At 41.4% G+C, this 17,759-nt stretch overlaps 2 protein-coding genes across 2 annotated transcripts; both read left to right on the top strand.

Annotated features, from left to right (window-relative positions):
* Positions 1-30: 30 nt before the first annotated feature.
* Positions 31-7,600, top strand: LOC116735524 (serine/threonine-protein phosphatase 4 catalytic subunit B). The gene is made up of 9 exons (XM_032587474.1): positions 31-257; positions 833-1,083; positions 2,964-3,015; positions 3,092-3,142; positions 4,160-4,261; positions 4,487-4,660; positions 4,739-4,865; positions 4,986-5,175; positions 6,691-7,600. The coding sequence occupies exons 2-9, from the start codon at positions 974-976 to the stop codon at positions 6,818-6,820; spliced, it is 936 nt and encodes a 311-aa protein (XP_032443365.1). The 5' UTR covers positions 31-257; positions 833-973; the 3' UTR covers positions 6,821-7,600.
* A 453-nt stretch (positions 7,601-8,053) lies between these two features.
* Positions 8,054-17,287, top strand: aldh3b1 (aldehyde dehydrogenase 3 family, member B1). The gene is made up of 10 exons (XM_032587714.1): positions 8,054-8,189; positions 10,050-10,219; positions 10,508-10,618; positions 12,336-12,456; positions 12,651-12,736; positions 13,406-13,487; positions 14,640-15,032; positions 16,310-16,476; positions 16,559-16,658; positions 16,987-17,287. The coding sequence occupies exons 2-10, from the start codon at positions 10,058-10,060 to the stop codon at positions 17,172-17,174; spliced, it is 1,410 nt and encodes a 469-aa protein (XP_032443605.1). The 5' UTR covers positions 8,054-8,189; positions 10,050-10,057; the 3' UTR covers positions 17,175-17,287.
* Positions 17,288-17,759: the final 472 nt, after the last annotated feature.

The raw sequence follows: 17,759 nt of genomic DNA, 5'->3' as shown, positions 1-17,759 counted from the left end.
TTTCTATTTCTATGTACTTTAACCTGGTTTGTAAGCTTTTCCAGTCACATACTGATTATCCGGTTGAAAATTAGAGCAACGCGCGTCCCCCGCACCGGAAGTTAAGGTGGAGCGGTTGACGTTGGTGGTGATCACAGCAGGACTGAACCGGCAAAGACGATACCGGGGGAGGGAGTGGAGCCGGTGAACGAGTAGAAACAATCAGCCATCTACGGAGAGTAACGCTGATGACTGTTTTTCAAACTTTCAGAGACACGGTAATTACGTTTTTACAGTCTTATCGATTCAGACGCGATTTGCTCACCGCGCTAGCGGTAGTGTCTTGCTAGTGAAGTTAGCCAAGGAAAGCTAACCAGCGTTTTCGCCGAATGTAAAGTTAACCAGGCGCTACAGCCTTTCGTCTTCTCAAATTGACACAGTTCATTAAAACAACCGGCCATCGAATACAGGGAGGTGGTCGGTGTCCACTGTGAGGCGTTTGTCCAACCGTTATGACAAATTTCTGAACAAAATGGTTGGCTTACTTCTCAAAGAATCAGTTGTTCTCTGACGTATTAGAGGTGATGTAAGCTAACATGCTAGTGGCTAGCATAGGTTAAGCTGCGCTCATAGGCCTCACATTCCTCAAGAAATAACCTATAACTTTACTGCCACATTTGTTGTCTGTTTCACGTTTAAGACTTTTTTGAAGTTACGATTGTTTTACTTTTTAGAAAGCACACTGGACTTCGCGTATACGTAGCCTCACAACACATACAAAGCTGGTTATTTTGAATGTTGAGGTTGTTTATTTTGCATTTGAATAAATAGCCTTGTTTTATTTCCCCCTCAGCTTGTTTTGCTCAGAACTCTGTGACTGCAGCGGACCTCCGGCCTCTTCCCGTGCTGGATATTGGCTCGGTTGCTGTGGGGTTGGAGGAGCCGAGCATTCAGGGATCCCGGTGTGTGAAACGTGAACAGTGTGAACAGCTCTATGTGTGTGACAATGGGGGACATCAGCGACCTGGACCGACAGATAGAGCAGCTCCGACGCTGTGAGCTCATCAAGGAAAATGAAGTGAAAGCACTGTGTGCCAAAGCCAGGTGAGTGCAGCAGTAGATATAAATTAATCAGAAACCGCCATAGTACTGCATCGGGCCATAATCGCATTAAAACGTCTCAAGAAATGATAGTAAATCTTCATTGCTTTGTAAAACTGTGTCGGCAAAGGAGTACATTGGGCATTTCACTTCTAAAATAATAATAATAGCATTTTCTGTTTGTAAGTAGGGATAGAAAATTTTAATGAAAAATGTAACATGCAGAAATGTTGGAGAGTGTTGTGATAACAGTATGACTTGTGCGATAGATTCACTCTAATTATGAATAATCTGTCCAGCTACTGGAAAAACTTAAATTCTAGGGTTTCATCTCAACAGTTTTTATAGAAAAAGTTGCTTTTGGCTGTTTTGGAAATGAGACAACTTATAGTCTCTTAATGACTTAAGAACTTTTCCACCTCTTTACATTCTAAAACGTTTCATGCTGCATTGAAAGTGGCTACATATATGTAAAATTAAACTTGTCATTTATTGGACAGCCTTTATATTTGCATATGTTTTATACTTAGGAATTGTTTACTCTATATTTGACAAAAGTGTTTATCTCTTAAGGCTTTAATTTCTTATTTTTTCTGGTTTTGTTTCTTACAGTTGCAGAAAAAGCAGTTATTAAATAGACGGGTATCAATTTGTAGATTGGGATCCTTTCTGACATGTTTAGATGTCCTGTGGATGGGCAATCATTCGTTTAAATGTTTTTACTAACTTTTCTAGTGTTATTGTGAGGTGAAATAACAAATTTTACACTTGACTGTATGACGGAGCCTCAGTAACCCAGATATCGTTGGAACAACGAACTTTGCTCCTTATCAAGCTGTTCCATGTAGTTTTGCAACTATGTTGGGAAACATTACTGTGATTATGTTCGGTCACAATTTGAAATATAAATGCAGCATCTGTTTGTCGTCTTAGAACTAACTGGAAAAGTGATGCAAACATATAACTCAGTGTTGCTTTGATTGGGAGTATCATAAGTGAACATCATGATCATATAAAGCTTACTAATAACTTTTTGTTATGGAGATTCTGAATATATAACTGTAGGTACTTTCTAGTTGTGTGACATTATTTCTTTTTGTGCAAAGGATATTGTGCATATGAGAGCCCATATTGTGTTCTCTTTAGGAGAAATAATGTGGGTGCACATCAGAATGTTAGCTTTTGAGATGGTCATGAAATGCAGCACTGCTTGGCTTCTTCCTCTGTGATTGGTGGACGTTTGTTAAAGCAGTTTTAATGAAGGTTTGTTTCCAATTTATTGTATAATAAGTCACCATTATTTTAGTTCTTTGAGAATAAAATGGATAAACAGATTTTTATCTGTACATAATGTCTGCTGACCTTTGACCAAAGTTGATCATTTCATTTCTTTAATGATCATTTGCCCAATCAGATGAAGTTTTCATTTATTGGCTCTTTTAACCTCTGTAGGTTTAGTCTACCTCTTAATAAAATCCTGAACGAGCAATTCTGTTGTTACTTTGACTATACTGGCCTCTTCAGTGGTCAGAGGTGAATGTTAGATGCGATGTAATCCATTAAGAAGCCCAGTGCTGGACTCTGTGTCTGCAGCAGGAATTAGGTGGTTAGGTCATGACTGATTAATTTCTATAAAGTTTAAATTTATGAGACTGTTATTAATACCAAGTTCACATGCAGAGTGGATATTTGGGTGTTGCAGTCTAAACAGCACATACAGAGTAGGAGCTGAGCTCCTTCCTGCAGTGGGAAAGGCTGGCTGTTCCCTGTAGAAAGTGACTGGTGGAGGAGTTACTGTCCAAACATCCCTACAGGTTTTTATTCTTTTAAATAAAATAGATAAATAACATTCTAATTTCCTTTTCATCTGAATATGTTTTCAGAGAGATTCTGGTTGAAGAAAGCAACGTTCAGAGGGTAGACTCTCCTGTCACAGTAAGGAACATCCAGCATGTGTTAGATTGATAGTTTGTGTCATGTAGTCTTTTTAAAAATGTTTCTCCTGTTGCAGGTGTGTGGAGATATTCACGGACAGTTCTATGACCTGAAGGAGTTGTTCAGAGTAAGTCTCCATCTTTCACCCTTCCTTCTGACCACTCATTGTTTTTCATAGTGAGTAGCTCTGAATGCAGTCTGTGGACGGATCCCCAAAGCTACGGCCACCATGAAACGTTCAACACAACGTCCAGAATCAAAATGAAATGATTGAGTCGGGTTTTGATCTGTTATCCCAGCTGCTGTCCTGCAGCCTGAAACTGGGATAGAAGGACTGCTTGATTTGTTTTTGCTTCAAATTCTGTCAAGAGAGAAAATGTGACCATTATGTGGATTTTTTTGTTGTTGTTGTTGAAAGGTCAAAATTAGAATGGAGCTCATAATCAAGGTTTTTCTTGTTTAAGTTCTTTATTTCCTTGGCAACCATGTTTCAAAATTTATATTATGCAAAAGCAATATTTACCAACATTGTTTTAAAATGTAAAGAAACATTTAAGTTACAGTAGAGGGTTACAAAAGTATTCTTTGGACATTTTTTGTTGACCAGTGTTATGGAGCTTTAACTGCCTTTTTATTTCCATTTGAGTTTCAGATTCTGTATCAAAAGAATTGGACCAACATTTTGAGCCCAGATCATGTTGAACTGTTTATGGACATGCTGCCTTTCCTCGCAGATGACGAGTGTCTGCATTAAAAATACTTCCAATCTGTTCTTTTTATTGTCAGCTCAGCACAGCGGGCATCAGGCCTCATTCATTGTTGATTCATAAACAGATCAATAAGTTGAGGGTTTTGATTTTGCTCCCTCTTACAGAGATGAGAGATGAGAGCTGTGTTTGTTTCTGAGCACAGATCAGAGAAAGAGGAGCGATGTGTTTTAGTCACTAGCTAGGAAGGAAGCTGTAGTTCAGAGTGGCTGGGCTTTTGTGTTTGGAAGGTCAGTACTGACGGCTCTCTCATGCCTCCCCCACCTACCCCAGGGTTTAACTACAACCTGTATGAACCTGGTTCATACACTGCTCCCCCTCAGTGAAATGAAGGTGATCTGTACTGACAGTGCTGTCCTGTTATTAATGTTCAACAGGTTGGCGGTGACGTTCCAGAGACAAACTACCTGTTCATGGGGGACTTTGTGGACCGTGGCTTCTACAGCGTGGAGACTTTTCTTCTGCTGCTAGCTCTTAAGGTGAACATGAAACTATCACATAGAATAGAATAGAATAGAATAGAATAGAATTACTTTATTCATCCCAGCAGGGAAATTATTTTGCAGTTCCAGCATAGAGACAAGACACACAACAACCACCACTGAGTAGCAATTGTAGACAAGATAAAATAAAAATAAATATTCCTCAGTTTGTATTTCTGTGCTTCCATTTCATCTTCCAACCTCCTCTTGTTCTCACATCAGGTCCGTTACCCTGATAGGATAACCCTAATCCGAGGAAACCACGAGTCCCGGCAAATCACCCAGGTCTATGGGTTCTACGACGAGTGCCTCCGCAAATATGGCTCCGTCACCGTGTGGAGATATTGCACAGAGATATTTGATTACTTGTCGCTTTCTGCTATCATTGATGGAAAGGTGAGATGTGTTCACTGCTCAGCTCTGACTGGTCGCGTTTTACCGCACCACTTTAACGTGACTTGGTGTGTGTCGTAGATCTTCTGCGTGCATGGTGGCCTGTCTCCTTCCATCCAGACACTGGACCAGATCAGGACCATTGATAGGAAACAGGAAGTGCCTCATGATGGGCCCATGTGTGACCTTCTGTGGTCAGACCCTGAAGGTATCCATCTGCAGGTTTCTTCAACCTCTCTAATTTCTAACGTTCCAGCCAGTCAGCGCTTCCATGAGGGAGGGAGGAGTTTTCCTGCTGATGTTTTTGTTTCTCTTTCATTGCTCTCAGACACCACAGGGTGGGGGGTGAGTCCTAGAGGAGCCGGCTACCTGTTTGGGAGTGACGTGGTGGCTCAGTTTAACGCCGCCAATGACATCCACATGATATGCCGGGCCCACCAGCTGGTCATGGAGGGCTACAAGTGGCACTTCAATGAGACGGTCCTCACTGTGTGGTCAGCACCCAACTACTGCTACAGGTGGGGCTTCAGTTGGGTCCAGCTCAGTGTTGACTGGACAGCCGACAGCCGATTCATATTTTGCAGTGTTTAAAGTGTGTTTTTGGTCACTATGTTCAATTGAAATTTTATAATCCAAAGGCAAACTCAGACCGATATAAAACACACCGAACAACTGTCTAGGCCTGTCACAATAATACATTTTACTGGACTATAAATTGTCCCAGAAATTATTACAATAAATCATAATATTGTCATTTTGAGACCATTTTCAATTAATATAATGATAATGGTATAATAATGCAGGTTTGCCTTCTGAAAGAGTTCTAAACTTGAATTTTGTACAGAACACTCCACACTGGAACAGGAAGACATTTTAAATTCAATAAAACACAACAACCAAAAACGGTAAATAAAAATAATAAAACCCACCAGCAACCAAAACCATAAATAAAATGGATTATGAAGTGTCTCTAAAAGATATTAATCGGCAATTATTGAATGTATTGAGCTACCTTTAATTTATCGTGCGATTAATTGATTCATTGCTTATTGCCACAGGCTTGCAGCTGTCCTGCTACATGATCCTTCACTACGTATAAGTGACTTTTACCTGGGGCTGCATGAACTTATAAAATGAAATTGTTTTTTTAAATAATTTCAAGGACTATATGGATTAAAATTGAACAATAATTTCCCTCACATAGCTCCTTCTTTTCCAATATCACATTGTCCCCTGCACTAGGCTTGGTCACTAACATCAATGTGAACATAACAGACGGTGTCATGTCCATCCAACCAGCCATATTTAAATATATTTATCTCTAGCCAGCATTTTGCTTAGAGGTAGGAGAGAAAAATACTTTTTCTTTTTTTTTTTTTGGATTCCTTGAGATGCAGACATAGACAGTTCTAACCCAATTAACAAATGTTAAAACATGGCTTGTCTTAAAATTCACTTTCAGGTCATGTGCGAAAAGAAAATCACCTTGATAAGATCTATGCAGGAAGCACAAAGTTAAAAGGAATAAAGTGGATGTTTTGATTTTGAGGTGAAAGTAAAACCGTTTGATGATTCCTGCCATAACAAACCACAGGCTGAAGGCCAGCCATGCTAGAGATTCCCCCGAACTCAGAGACGGTAGAGCTAACCACAAAGTTTATTCCATCTGTTACCACCAAGCATCTGAGCTGAAGATCAGCGCGACACCATCTATGCAGGAAAACCAAAACAAAGTGAGTGCGTCACAAGCTAGTCTGATATCTGGAATGTGTGACGTATGAAAGCCATTCCTGCAGAATCTCTCATTGCTGTAACTATGGCTTTTCTGAATCGCAGTAGTTAGCGCGTCTTCAGCTGGGTCAAACATGTCTGGAGTTCAGTTTTAGTTACAGATGAAGTGTTTGGAGGGGGTAAGCAATGTTTTCAGCATGCAGTGTGATCTATGACGTTAAACAAAGGTAATTTTTCAACCTAAGCTCATTGTATTGGTTTAGAATGACCAAACGAATTCTCTTGCCTCTCTTGACTACCAGGTGTGGAAACGTGGCAGCCATCTTGGAGCTCGACGAGCACTTACAGCGAGAGTTCATCATATTCGAGGCGGCACCGCAGGAGACCAGAGGCATCCCTTCCAAGAAGCCAGTAGCTGACTATTTCCTGTAAAGTCTTTGAACAGCCAGCCATCACGTGTCAAATTCTGGTACCATTGAACACCAAACACCCTCCATCCTGCTGCCGGACCATTCTCTCAGCCTGAACTCGAAGCAGACAGAAAACCCGCCCGATCCTGCAGAGCTCTCGCACAGCTGCAGTCTGAAGAGCTGAATTTTTTGCCCGAGCCTGACGGATGAATCGCAGTGAAAAGTGGAAGGGAGTGGCAGATCCTGGGCCCATGACTGTTGTTGCTTCTTCTCATTTGTTTGGGGGTTGCTCTTAAGCCTTCAGCCAACTTCTTCCGTCTGTGTCCCTCCTCATTCTGTGTAGATACAACCTTCTTTTCAGCTCAACTCTTTTCTAGTGTTCTTTTTATTTTTTATGACTAATATTCTCATTTAGTTTTAGAATTTTTTTGGATGGAGCAATTATTTTTCTTTTTCAGAGATATACAGCTGTAGGAGATTTTACAAATTTTATCAGTTAAGGAAGTCCTTCAGTGCATTTATTGTCTTTGACTTTGTATAACTGTTGCTGATGGAAGAAAATACAAAATGCCCCTCTTCCATTTATTTTTCTTCCGTTTTTGTCTGTCATCTGTTGCGTGCGTTATTTACCATTCTAAGTGCTGCTGCTCAGCACCATTACAAGTAAACGCCAGATGTGTAACTAACTTAAGAAAAGTCACAATATTCTTTATTTTTCCCCTCTTAATTCATTTTAATCTCTGGGTTGCTCTAGCTCTGTCAATTTTGATATTGTGAAAATAAAGTTTTGTATCAATACTGATTTGCTGCAGCAGTGATTATTTTGTTTTATGAGCTGCATAAAAATGTTTGTGGTGGTGGCTTTTTATTTTAATAAGCCCATTCACTGGAGACATTAGAAAGATGCACGTATTAGATATTTCTTAAGTTGTTTTAAAAATAAAATAAAAGATATCCGTATCATCCATTCGCAGGTTCAAGGATTTCAGATTTTATTTTTTTTGGAAATCATCCTCCATGACCATGTTTCGTATGATGAGGTTTTGCTGAGCTCCAGGTTTGCTAAAATGTTGCAGTGTAAAATGTGATTCTTTTTTGTAATATTTTGTGTTCGTAAGCAGAAGGCATTAGTTTTTCTCTTTCCCAGAAGTTTCTGAATAAAATGTCAGCTTTGGCAGACAAGAGCGCTGGGGTGAGGGTGCACGTGCTCTCCTGCCTGACTAGTTTTTCCAGCTCGAACAAAAACTAGGTCCCACCTCCCAAATGGAACAGGACCGAGACCGGTAGAGGACGCACCACCCGGAAACCAGAAGTCCTTCTCACCTGAAGCACTGGCCCGTCACGACGGCTACTGTCGGCTCTGATATTTGGAGAAACCAGCTCATCAGCAGGTAGCTAAATCGCAGCTGTATCTCATATCTCAGTTGATTTTGAGCAGTTTACACAACGTTCACCAGTCACCGCGGAAGGATACATCGCAGAATAGACGAACTGGTTGTGCATAATATAAGAAATAGAGGAAATAAACGAAGTTTGCCATGTTCTTTGGGCGTTATCTGTTAACTTGTAGAAGATGGAGGGTTTTTTACATTTCTGCTCGAACATTTGTGGTGCGTTTGGAACTATGAGTAGCTTTGATAGTGTTTTAACTTAACCAACCCATAACTCGTTGTAAACTAACCGGTAAAGCTGTTCATCAATCAGGCGCGGTGTTTGCTGTCATGTTTCTGTGCTTTGGCACGTGAGCTCAGGCGGATTATTTCCCCAACCTTATTATGTATTTTTTTTTTTGCAGATGTTAATTTCGTTCTAAAGCAATATAATGTAGCTGAAGACAGAACGTGACCAAACCTGCGGTTCCAGACATTTAAATAATTGTTTATGTTATTGGGAGAGTTTTTCGCTGACGCTGAAGTTGGTATCTGATTCGGTGATAAAGCACTAGTACTAGTTCACTTCTTTTAACAAACTTGGACTCCCGATTCTCTCTCTTTAGAAGTCAAAAATCCCCAACCTGGTTAAACAGAAACCAGATTATTCTACAGTGAACAGAAAGCTTGGTTTGTGAAAAAACACAAAAGGATTTGTTCAGTGTTTCTTTTGTTTGTTTTAGTTTTACAACAACCTCAAATGGGATTCAGCTTGACACCACAATGCTGAGTTTTGATATTCTTTTTGATAGTTTTGATATTGATATTCTTAATCAATATTCCTAATTGATTAAGAAGATTGACTTGGGGAAAACCTTCTGTGTGACTCCAGATTGATAGAGCGTAATTAAACAACACAGTGTGGTCGGCCAGTCACTGGAACCTCTGCTTGGAAGGTGACAATATCTGCCACTGCATATGTGATTTGAACTTTCATATTTAGTCTGTTTAAAATTCTTTACTCGATTCTAAAATGTTTCATGTGAAATAGTTTCCTGGGCTAATTTATTTATCAATAATTCCCCAAACTTTCATGGGACCTTGAACACAAAACCATTAGGTCACTACATCATGACGTGGTAAGACTGGTAGAGGTGTGAATGACTGCTCATGTTCTTTAGAAATGGAATAGTTAATAATCACCACCTTTTTTCTTTTTCTCCTTTCTAAAGATTAAGTCAAGTAAAAAAATGTTCACAGGAATGATGGCCAACAAAGTTCAAATCATTCACTGGGGATAAGGCATTTCATCATTTTTTGGGGAATAAATAAATAAATATATACCTTTAAAAAGTTGAAAGAACGCATTGAATTGCCTCTTTGGTAAAGGTTTCACATATTGCAGTCTTTATTTTAAAGAAACTTTTTGGTTTAGAATAATCCAAAGAGTTAGGTTTGACCTAAGTGTCAACAAAGGTAGTCCAGACACAAAGAGTGAAGTCAAATGTGATACCAACTTCTGCTGACCTATTGCAAAATGAGGTTCATTCCTGTTGAGTTTCCTTAGCTCAGTTTGAACTAAAGACAGCTGCCTTTTCACAGTAAGATTCCCAATCAGCCATTGCTCATCACCGTTTCTTTATTTTTAAAGCTTTTGTGTGCGTCAACAGTGAAACTTAATGCATTTCTTTAATCCTCGTCTTTTGCTGAATCACTCAGACAGGCTTGTCAGGTTTTATTACACCTTGTGAAATATGTTTTTTTGTCTTTAAAAAAAACAACAACTTACTACTGCTTGTTTTACCAAAACAAATCTCCAGACCTGTTTCATGTTGATGTCAAACCCTTTCCTAAAAGTCTGAATGGAATGATGTGCTCCAGGTGCAGGGATGGACTCCCACAGTCAGGTTCTGGAACGTTTACGGACGGCCTTCAGGTCAGGCATCACTTTGCCGCTGGAGTTTCGTCGAACGCAGCTCACCAAGCTGCTGGCCCTGGTCAAAGACAACGAGGAGCAGATTGTAAAAGCGTTACACCAAGACTTAGCAAAGGTACCTGACACCGGTGTTACACAGACTGCACCACCACATGACCACATGAGAGTTGCGCAACCAAAGCCTGAGGGATTTACTTGTCTTCCTGTCCTGATTATGATGCAAAAGGAAAGTTTTTTGTTGTTGTTTTACTCCTGCTGCAACCATCCGACTGCAGAAAGTTCCTGTTTAGTTTTTACTCAACTTTGTCATAAATTGTTTTAAGCTGCATATGTGATTCGGATCGGTATGCATAGTTTCTGCTGAGGGATAACATCTGTCTGCACTGCTGCTTCTGCATTTCAGCCAAAATTTGAGAGCATCCTCTCCGAGGTGGAAATGGTGACCAATGAACTGCATCATGCCATCTCCAACGTGGCGACCTGGATTCAGCCGGAGTATGTGTCCAAAAACCTGGTAGGTTCCCCTGACCGCTGCGTTCGCTGCTGCTGCTTTCAGCAGAGAGAGCGCTGGGAGAAAGTATTTGTTCCCTTAGAGATTTCCTACATACAAGCCTTTAATGTAAGGCAAACAGTTTTTAAAATTGTTTTAAAACTAATTACTACGGTAACTTAATCCCTACCTGTGCCAGCATTGACATTTCTATGAAGCATTTCTGATAACTGCCAGGGAACCTTTGACATAAAATTGCTGGCCCACTCACTGCAAAACAGTTGTAATTCAGCCATGTTGGATGGCTTTTTGTTCCGGAGAGTTTCATGAAACCATTGCAATTGCCCCCAAATTTGGGGCCTCTAGGGATGAAGGGGGTAACACCATGCCGACAGTCAACACTTGGACGTCTTTGCTACTTGAACGATCTGCTATGATTAATGGAACCACAAATGTCCTCTTCTGAGAAAAATCCCTGAATGTCACCTTATCAGTTTGCAACCATAATAATCCTGGCCCATGAAAAGAGCTAAAAAAAAACCCCAATAAAACAAAGGCTTTGGGTGCTTTTGTCAAATGCTGGACTAAAATTTTTTTGAGATGTGGTGGTGGGACCTTATGGTGCGTTCACACCAAATGCGTTTTGAGCATCAGGCGCTTCTGGTTTACATTCAAAGTCTATGTGGCGGCGCATTTCGAGCGGCGCAGTTTGGAGCGTTTGACGCGCCGAGTGAGTCCAACAGGAGCGTTGCTTCACATCGACTTTGAATGTAAACCAGACGTGCCTGATGCTCAAAACGCGTTTGGTGTGAATGCACCAAAAGTGCACACGCATCAAACTTGAAGCGCCAGACCTGTTTTTGACGCATGTAATGGATTTGGTGTGAACGCACCATGAAAACAAGCTACTCATGCTTAATCATTTACCCTGTAGTACAGGGTTAGTTTTACACCAGATGTAAAAAGGAGACATGCCTTCTAAAAACGTCCATATTTGTCCCCTCAGTCCACAGAATAGTTTCCCCAACAGTCTTGGGAATTATGAAGATCTTCAAAGCCTTGGAGTTCTCCTGGGATGCCATTTTTGTAGTCTCTTTTCTCATTGTTGAATCATGAACTCTGACCTTTATAAAGGAATGTGAGGCCTGTAGATATTTGGACGTTGTGGATTCCTTAGTGACCACACCATCTTTTGGTGGGAATGTTTATAGACAGTAAAAGTTCTGTGGAGTGATGTCGGCTCTTCATTCAGGCTACCACAATAGAGAAACGTCAGATAACAGGATGCTGAAAAAATGCAGTTTTATCCTTTTTAAGAATTCCAATTCTACGTGTCATATCTGCTTTTAGAAATTTTAGGAATCATTTTAAAATTTCACATTTAATCCAACAATCTAGTTTTACCAGGAAACACTTAGTAATACTTATTGTGTAAAGAACAAATACCTGTTGAGTCTTGTTTGCGCTGTGGTGTGAGCCAGCCAGTCAGAGCAGGAAGGACATGCAGAACAGAGCGATGACCAAACTCCCCCTGACATGATTTAATCATTTTGAATTGGTTGTAAGCTTATGGCTTTGCCCTTAAAGTGTTAAGTGCTCAATAAGTTAAATTAAATTAAAGTAAATTAATTTTAGGAGATACAATCACAGATCCGTTACACAGATTATCACAGATTCCTTCAAAACCCAATGTGTCGTGGCTTGTTGTAGTTGAGCTGATGCCTTTTTGTCGTTTTCACAGGCTACAAAACTAGATGACTGTTTTGTGCGGCGGGAACCGTTGGGAGTTGTGCTCATCATTGGACCCTGGAACTACCCCTTGCAACTCCTCATTTTACCACTAGTTGGAGCCATTGCTGCAGGTCTGCAGACTTTATGTTTTATTATAACTTCCTGACATTTTTATTAAATGTCAGCAAGCTGTGTCTGAATCCTTTAGACTGTTCCAAGGTGAAAGATTCTTCATGCAGCTTTTATCTTCGTATCGATGCTGTAATCTGTTCTCATGTGTCGCGTGTTTAAAGCTGTGTGAAGTAACAGTTAATGTCCCTGACAGGAAACTGTGCAGTCATCAAGCCTTCAGAGATCAGCTCGGCCACAGACTGCCTGGTGGCTGAGCTCATTCCTAAGTACCTGTCTCAGGTGAGCTGAGGGCTCACTGCCTGTTCTAAACACTTTTCATGTTTTATGCTGGTCCAGTTTTGTTCTGTGGCTGCTCCATGTCAGCTCCATGTCAGCTCCATGTCAGCTTCATGTCAGCTTCATGTCAGCTCCATGTCAGCTCCATGTCAGCTCCATGTCAGCTCCATGTCAGCTTCATGTCAGCTTCATGTCAGCTTCATGTCAGCTTCATGTCGACTTCATGTCAGCTTCATGTCGACTTCATGTCGGCTCCATGTTGGCTTCATGTCGGCTTCATGTCAGCTTCATGTCAGCTTCATGTCGGCTTCATGTCAGCTTCATGTCGGCTTCATGTCAGCTCCGTGTCGGCTCCATGTCAGCTCCATGTCAGCTCCATGTCAGCTCCATGTCAGCTTCATGTCAGCTTCATGTCAGCTTCATGTCAGCTCCATGTCAGCTTCATGTCAGCTTCATGTCAGCTTCATGTCGACTTCATGTCAGCTTCATGTCGGCTCCATGTTGGCTTCATGTCGGCTTCATGTCAGCTTCGTGTCGGCTTCATGTCAGCTTCATGTCGGCTTCATGTCAGCTCCGTGTCAGCTCCATGTCGGCTCCATGTCGGCTCCATGTCAGCTCCATGTCAGCCTCATGTCAGCTCTCTCTGCCCTCACTGTGCTGCTGCTTCCTCAGGACTGCTATGCGGTTGTTCGTGGGGGAGCAGAGGAGACCAAGGCTCTGCTGCAGAACCGATTTGACCACATCTTCTACACAGGTAGAAGCCCTGTGGAACTCCACATCTGCTGCGCTGAACCAAAAGCATGCAGCACCAGGTTGCATGGTGTTTAGAGGTGTACATCTGATGGTTGCTGATTGGTTGGAAAGATGAGTCACCTGACATGTGAAGCCATGAGAATATGTGAGCACTCCTCCTACCAGACATGGTGGGCTTCATTGAAACCGTTTGGTTTCCTGGTACAGACGGGGCTGTGAAGTGTCTGACTGAGGTTTTACGTCCCATAATCCTCTACTGCTGCCAAGGTTATTAGTGTAGCACACTGCTGTGTACTCTACACCATAAAATCATCATACAATAACCAATTATGAAACTGCAATGCACATTACATTTTGTTAAATGCCATCATCAAAATCGTCAAGTCTAGTCATTATCAAGTATGTTATTATGAATCAAAAGCAACTCTAAACAGGCCATTTAGTGTTTCAGCTGTTGTGTAGTTATAATGTTATGCACTCATCAAAAACATACCTGGAGTGTTGGTGTGATTCTTTCATGCTTGTTTGACAAATCATTTAATCTCCATGGCAACCATTCAGCTGTTAAAACGCCTCAGTGGACCGAGCCCCGCCTTTGAGATGCAGCTCCTCCTCAGAGTTTCCAAACGTTTGAGCCTCCACCTCACAGAGCAGCCCTTCCCTGTGACTCCTCCAATCAGCTCCTTCAGACTAGTGGCAGCAATTAGAAACACCTGGTGGAGCTGTGGATCTGCTGAGTTCATTATAGGAGCTACTTCTAAGAGCAACCCTGGGAAAACGTTAAAGAGTTAATAGAGGAGCCATGCTGTGATGACTTCCTGAAGGCGGAGTTTCATAAATAGCAGGAGTTTTTAAAGAGACAGATGCCCAATTTCAAGGCATTAAATTACAAAGTCACATTTTTTAAGTCCTATTTTGATCTTTTTTATTACAATTAAAGATAACATAGTTGCTTAACTGTGCTATGAGTTGATACTTTCTGCCCCTTTAAATGATCCTTCTAGCCTGGAAAAAGGACACATCATATGCATTCTTGCAAAATATGATATTGATGTCCATGATGAATGTCTAAGTTCAGTCCTTTTACAATTTCACATGAAAATGTTGCAGCTCTTTCCTCTGTGACCTTTGACATTGAAGCTCCTCCCTCCAGGCTCCCAAGCGGTGGCTCGCAGCGTGGTCCAGGCCGCCTCTGTTCACCTGACACCCGTAACGTTGGAGCTGGGCGGTAAGTGTCCCTGCCTCATATACGGCCAGATAAACATCCAAGCCGCAGCCCACCGCGTGGTCTGGGCCAAGTACTTCAATGCAGGCCAGAGCTGTGTGGCTCCAGACTACGTGCTGTGCACCAAGGCTACCCGGGACGCCCTGGTGCCCGCCCTGACCACCGTGCTGGAGGAGTTCTATGGGAAGGAGCCGCAGAAGAGTCCGGATCTGTCCCGCATCGTGTCCGCTCGCCACTTCACTCGCCTCATGAAGCTGCTGGAGAAGACCAAGGGCAAGGTCGTTATCGGAGGACAGAGCGACGAGAAGGATAAATACATAGGTGGGCCTTTAACTAGACTTTGGAGAACAATATTATGCATCTGACTAATCAGGAGCTGCTGCTGACAAATCATTTCCAAACATTTATTCATATCATAGCATCTGAGTAGCGAGATTCCTTTATGTAAAGCTCACTCTGACTCAGCCATGTTTACTGTCGCCGGAGAGACGTGTTCACACCAGCCGTTAAAAGATCTTTTTTGAAAGTTGGTAATAAGCTGGACGTGTTCAAATGTATTTAAGGTGAAGTGAAGAAAACACTAAATCCTCTTTCTAATTAAGGATAATAAAATGTTGCCATATAAATGCTGTTGCAGCAGTTTTGCGTCATGTAAAGCTGCTGTCAAGGTCATTGGCACAGCAATGACCTTGTGTGTCAATAAATTAGAAAATCATAGAACAGTTTATTTGTCTCAGTAATTGAATGCAAAAGGTTCAACTTATATGTATATTCATTACACACCAAGTTATACATGTCAGTTTCTTAGGAATTTAGTATATTATACTAAAAATGCACCAATTTCAGTTTTCTAGCCGATCACCGATCTTTAAAAAGCCTGACCTGATTTTGGCCGATACTGTTTTTATTTTGTGAAATTTTGCTAAATACAGCAAGAAAGTCGCTGAGCTGGTAACAGTGGTTGATTTTTAGACAAGGTAGATAAGACCGTCTTGACATGCAAGTATCGACTGATCACCAAAATTAAGTAAATCGGGGCTGATTTATGGATCGGGGCTGATTTATGGATGCTCCCCTACGTTACACTGAACAGCAGTCAGCACATGGATTCCTGCGTTAGTGCGGCGTAGCATGGAGGAGGTCAGGAAGCCAGGCTGACCTTCAGCTCATCTGCATCGTTGGTTCTGGTGTCTCATCTCCTCTTGACGACAGGCCACAGATTCTGATTCTTTATCAGAATCAGAATCAGTTTGATTAGTTTGACGTAATATTACATTTTTGGATAACCTTAATTCTGAATTTTTATCAGCTTTAGTCCATGATCATAAACATTATGATTATGGGTTAAATAAACACAATAAATATATCACTCTGTGTGTAATAAATGTAATGGACATTAAATTTATTATTTAAAATGGCTAGTTAAATAATTTTTTAAAATTATACTCCAGTTTCTTTGAATGTGTTCTGAGTTGTTGAGATGCAGTTTTGCAGTAAAAGTGAGTAACTTTTGAAAGAGAACATTTTTTTCAGGTTTGCCTAAATTCAAACTTAACACTCAAAGATATTGTGAAGTTTTCCATGTGTGTGTCTTCCAGCGCCCACGGTGCTGGTGGATGTAGAGGAAGACGATGCCCTGATGGGGGAGGAGATCTTCGGCCCCATCCTGCCCATCCTGACTGTGGAGGAGCTGGAGAAGAGCATTGAGTTGGTGAATCGTAAGGAGAAGCCGCTGGCGCTCTACGTGTTCTCTAATGAATCCTCTGTAAGGACCAGAACTCTGCTGGCTGCTTGCTGAAAGCTGGAAGCCCGGAGCTGTGAGGATCACCATGTTGTTGCTCTCTAAGGTGGTGAAGACGACGATGGAAAAGACCAGCAGTGGAGGCTTCTGCTCCAACGACGGCATCATTCACATGGCCCTGCCTGGGCTGCCCTTTGGGGGCGTAGGTAGGTGTACATGCTTACTCCATCTTTTCTCTTCAGGTTACAAACTATGAGCCATTTCTATCTTATTTTCCATAAATGTAGAAAAATCCATTCAAGAACAAACTGGTTGATATGTTCCTTTGTTCTAATACTTCAAAATAAGAAAAAAAATTTTGTTACTGTTTTAACCAGGATTTGGTTCAAGTACCAAAACAATTATATATTTTGTATTGATAAAACGTGATGAGCCACACTTTTTTGAAGGTATTTTATTTAGTAGGAGCGGATATAATGTTGTGTTTTATATGGTGGAGGTTGCTGCAGTGTGTTTCTCTCCCCGCCCATCCAGGGGCCAGCGGCTGGGGCTCCTACCACGGCCGCTGGGGCTTTGAGACGTTCAGCCACCGGCGCGCCTGCATGCTGCGCGGCTGGGCTCTGGAGAGGCTCAACGGCCTGCGCTACCCGCCTTACAGTGAAGACAAGCTGAAGTGGCTGCGCTGGACCACGTCTGCACACAGCAACTGCTCTCTCATGTGACGCGCCTCTCAAAGGCAACCTGGCAAAGATGGATGTGAGAATTTAAGACAAATAGAAGCTTTTTACACTGAAACAGCTTAGGAGGAAAATAAAGTGGGTTTTTTGCAACATTTTGGAAGGTTGTGGGTGTATTTGTATAAATTAATATCACTTCTTTTAAAGATTTTAAGTTTTCTACATTTTACTGCCTATATTTTTAAGATGATTTTTTTTTTGCTGAGATCCTTTCTTTGAAAATACTGCTACACTGGTATCATTTATAGCATTGTCTTTGTGAAACTGTAAGCATTTGTCCCTTTAGTCAGAATAACGTAAATAAAATTTTTTTTTTTTTCCTTTTTACTTCTGTTGCAAAACAGAGAATTCCATCAGTTTTCTTAAGTCAGACTTTTCTGCACGGATTTCACATGACAGTCCTCTCCAGGCTGTGGTTCTCCCTGTTGCTGGCTCACCTATCCTGGGACACGTCTGCCTTCCACACAATTTTCTATGAATATGCTGTGGATACAGAACTCTGTGAACAGCCAGCTCTCTTCAACAATGACCTTGTGTGTCTGATTGTCTCCTGGACATCTGTCCAGTCCT

Source organism: Xiphophorus hellerii, chromosome 16 (assembly GCF_003331165.1).
Source record: "Xiphophorus hellerii strain 12219 chromosome 16, Xiphophorus_hellerii-4.1, whole genome shotgun sequence".
Taxonomy (NCBI): Eukaryota; Metazoa; Chordata; class Actinopteri; order Cyprinodontiformes; family Poeciliidae; genus Xiphophorus; species Xiphophorus hellerii.
Note: the sequence above shows the minus strand (reverse complement) of the source record. Positions and strands in the feature narration are given on the sequence as shown.

What these genes read in the sequence shown, in the direction of transcription:
- aldh3b1 (XM_032587714.1), top strand. Translation starts at nt 10,058, where the DNA reads ATGGACTCCCACAGTCAGGTTCTGGAACGTTTACGGACGGCCTTCAGG. An exon ending in AGTTGGAGCCATTGCTGCAG is followed by an intron (nt 12,457 to 12,650) that starts GTCTGCAGACTT and finishes TGTCCCTGACAG; the next exon opens with GAAACTGTGCAGTCATCAAG. An exon ending in TTCCTAAGTACCTGTCTCAG is followed by an intron (nt 12,737 to 13,405) that starts GTGAGCTGAGGG and finishes CTGCTTCCTCAG; the next exon opens with GACTGCTATGCGGTTGTTCG.
- LOC116735524 (XM_032587474.1), top strand. Translation starts at nt 974, where the DNA reads ATGTGTGTGACAATGGGGGACATCAGCGACCTGGACCGACAGATAGAG. An exon ending in GCACTGTGTGCCAAAGCCAG is followed by an intron (nt 1,084 to 2,963) that starts GTGAGTGCAGCA and finishes ATATGTTTTCAG; the next exon opens with AGAGATTCTGGTTGAAGAAA. An exon ending in GCACCCAACTACTGCTACAG is followed by an intron (nt 5,176 to 6,690) that starts GTGGGGCTTCAG and finishes CTTGACTACCAG; the next exon opens with GTGTGGAAACGTGGCAGCCA.